The sequence below is a fragment of the Apaloderma vittatum genome, unplaced genomic scaffold (assembly GCF_000703405.1).
Source record: "Apaloderma vittatum isolate BGI_N311 unplaced genomic scaffold, ASM70340v1 scaffold14099, whole genome shotgun sequence".
In the NCBI taxonomy this organism is placed as follows: Eukaryota; Metazoa; Chordata; class Aves; order Trogoniformes; family Trogonidae; genus Apaloderma; species Apaloderma vittatum.
The window spans coordinates 147-3,388 of record NW_009734704.1 but is presented as its reverse complement, the minus strand read 5'-3'; the positions used below and the strand labels follow the sequence as shown (position 1 = coordinate 3,388).

Genomic DNA, 3,242 nt, shown 5'->3' with positions numbered 1-3,242 from the left:
CCCTGTGGAGGAGGAGCTCGAGTCTCTTTACCACCAGAGCTGGTCCCTGAGACTGTCCTGACAGTCAGAGCCACCAAATGCAGAGAGCTGCTGCCTTAGGGGGGCTCTCCAAGCACCAGGAGCTGCTGAACGAGCAACCTGGCAAGTAGAGCCCCTCCAGAAGTCCTCAAGACTGGGCTGGGTAGGTATTTGTCACAACTGGCCACAGGTATCCTCACCCAGGGGGAGAGAAGGGGGACAAGGCGGCCACCTCAAGATCTCTCATCCACCTGAAGTTCTAGCGCTTCACGGAAAACACACGTGGTCCAGCTCTGTTCTTCCTGGCTGCAATGTCGGCACCGATAGTGCAGCAGCTGACACCGGTCATTGTGGCACAAAGCGCTTCAAGTAAACACTCATCTGGAAGAAAACTCACCAGGCCACAACGGCCTTTGGAATCCGGAGCTGAAGAAACGTCATGGAAGGCTGAAGGCTGCTACGGAGGGCGAGCGTCGATGGTAAACAACCCATCAGCTAAATTCAGGAAGGCAGACTGGGAGCTCTCCCCAACCAGCTGGGTGTCTTTGGTTCAGACCGTGTCAACTGAAAGCATTTAGCCGTGACAGTGATGGGCTTTATAGAGAACACTGAGATAAATGAAGGGAAAAAGGTTACCTAATAATTACAGCCACTGCTTCACATCCAGCTGCATCCATGGCTCAGCCTGACCTTTGGGGAACAATAAATAATGCACGTCTCTGGTGAGTAGTCACCCTTCCTTGATAAACCATCGGCACATGCTGATAAAAGAGAGCTCGGTGGCCTTTCCTTACTGCTGGGCTCAATTTCCTTGCGTACGAGGGCTAGGAAAGTCAGAAAAACATCATACCCGTTTCCCACATACTTTCTATCGCAGTTTCACATCACTAAACTCCATAAACCGTTCGTGCTCCAGCATCTGCTGCAGGGATGAGGAGAGCTGAGGTGAAACACTGGGTCAAACTGATCTCTCCATCCTGGGACACCAGAAGGTCTCCTAGTGCAGGTGGCTCAAGCTGCTGCCCTCCAGGACATCCAGAAACAGAAAGAACCAAACCAGGCAGAGCTGGACTTGGATCCTGTTTCAGCTTGGCCATTTAATACCATGCATGGATGAGCTGTGCCTTGCACCCGAGCCGAGCTTTCACCTCTTGTTGAGTAGGGCAACAGTGACTGAGGGCTGGAAACAGAGCAGAGAGGCATGAGGGGCTGCTGGGCAGCAGAGGCTCCGGGCAGGAAGGTGCTATGCTGAGCAGCAGACAAGAAACACCGAACACTCCCCAGCAGAACGAGCGAGAGCTGGAGCTCACAGTCCTGCCACTGCTGACACGGGGATTTGGTTTCTGCTGAAGGGTCAGGAAGCCTGTTTGGTCACTGGCTACTAGCAAGGGGATCGTTCTGGCAAGATTCAAAGCAAAAACCTCTGCGCCTGAGCAGCTAAAAGAAAGCACAAGGAACAAAAATCCAAAGAGGTCTGTTCAAAAATCAGGAGAGCAGAAGGGGACAGCCCCACCGACAGCTCTCCCCCAGCACCTCGCCAGCATTCACACGTTACGACATGAGTTAGAAAGGGTCACGGAGAGTTTGTGCTTTCCCCGAGCTTGCCGAGGAGGTGTGTGACCAGTTTCTGCAGGGCTTCAGCCCGGACCACCGAGATGCGCAGCACTTCCTCGTGGTTGGCTTTCTCTTGGCTGCTGTAGCTCATCACCACTTTGTTGGTGATCAGCGAGATCCCAAGGACTCGGAGCCCGCAGTGCCTGGCCACGATCACTTCTGGGACAGTACTCATGCCTAGGACAGGAGAGGAAAGGACCAGGATGAGCCAGGATCAACACCAAAACAAGATCTCTCCAAGGCTGCAAACCACAGTCCTACCTACTGCGCGTGCCCTTGTCTCAACCCCCCACAGCTCTGTCTTTCTGAGCTACGTAATAGTTAAAGGCTGCAATATTTGTAAGGCTGTAGTAGCTGTAGCACCACAGTTACAGCCCTGCTCGGCACAATAAACCTCCTACATCTGATTCCTGCGCGCTGCGTCTCCCTCCCCGAGACGTGTCAGCCTGCTTGCAGCCACGCTGAGAGAAGCACTGATGTGCTGTGTCATTTGGTTCTCCTCTTCCTTGGCTGAAAAAAAGCTCATTGCAAAGGAAAACTGACTCCTCTCCTCACACACAATGAATCTGCAGATGTTAAGGAAGAGACTCCTGCAAGCCAGGGGTCAAGCTGGAGGAATCATAGGGGTTATGGCACTTACCCTTCTCGCATGCAGTCGGGAAGTTTTGCATCATTACCACCCCTAAACAAGGCTCTTTGTAGGGAAGAGGCACAAGGAAAATCCTTACAGTGTAGGAAAAAATAAATAAATAATGCAAGTGGACTTGATTTATGAGCACTCAGTTGTGCTCAGCCGTGCGCTGGGATCCCTGCCCTGGGACTTTCTGCAGATCCATCCTAGGAGCTGCACTAGAGTCACGGCTGAGCTACGCAGAGCTCATTTCTCCAGACTTGGGAGACTTGCAAGGCAGCCCGGAGGCAGAATTAACCCTTTAATCCATGCGCCTAACCAAGCCAGGCAACTCACCTACGGTGTCGGCCCCCAGCGCCTGCAGCACGCGGCACTCGGCGATGGTTTCGTAGGAGGGACCGGAGAGCAGGCAGTACACTCCCTCTCGGACAAAGCTCAGGAAGCCCAGCTCCTGCACGCTCTCCATGGCCAGGCCGAGCAGATCTTGCTCGTAAGCGTCCGACGTGCAGGGAAACCTCACTCCAAACCTGTAAGGCAGGAAAGGGCACAGCCGCTGCTCCCTCCGTCAGAGTTGAGGGATGCTGATGCTTTGGGGGAAAGGGAAACAGGGAAGGCAGACCCACTATGGTTGCAATCTCATCAAATAAGGCTTCTCATATAAGGCTCAGTGCCACAACCACAAGGGCTGTCCTGTCCCCACAGTGATACCCACACACTCAAAACAGAAACTTTGGGTTGAAGACACCGGACAAATCAGTTGAGGTTTGAGTCTTTCCCCTTCACTGCCTGCACAAAGCAGTTGGAAGGGCTTTAGGGAACGACTTCCTTGGTAAGGTAGATGAACAAAATCAGAAAACAAAACTTTATTTGGTTCAGCACAGCAAGATCCCAAGCTCAGACACTCCTCTAGGACAGAAGTGCAATTCTATCGCCCATCTGAGATGTCCTAGGAGGTGCTGCCTGCTCCTCAGGGGCCCAC

At 53.0% G+C, this 3,242-nt stretch overlaps 1 protein-coding gene across 1 annotated transcript; it reads right to left on the bottom strand.

Annotated features, from left to right (window-relative positions):
• Window positions 1-1,591: 1,591 nt before the first annotated feature.
• On the bottom strand, window positions 1,592-2,790 carry PNP (purine nucleoside phosphorylase; the record flags this gene model as incomplete). The annotated part of the gene is made up of 2 exons (XM_009876374.1): window positions 1,592-1,809; window positions 2,600-2,790. Coding segments are annotated over 2 exons (409 nt in total), but the record flags the coding sequence as incomplete, so codon positions are not given.
• Window positions 2,791-3,242: the final 452 nt, after the last annotated feature.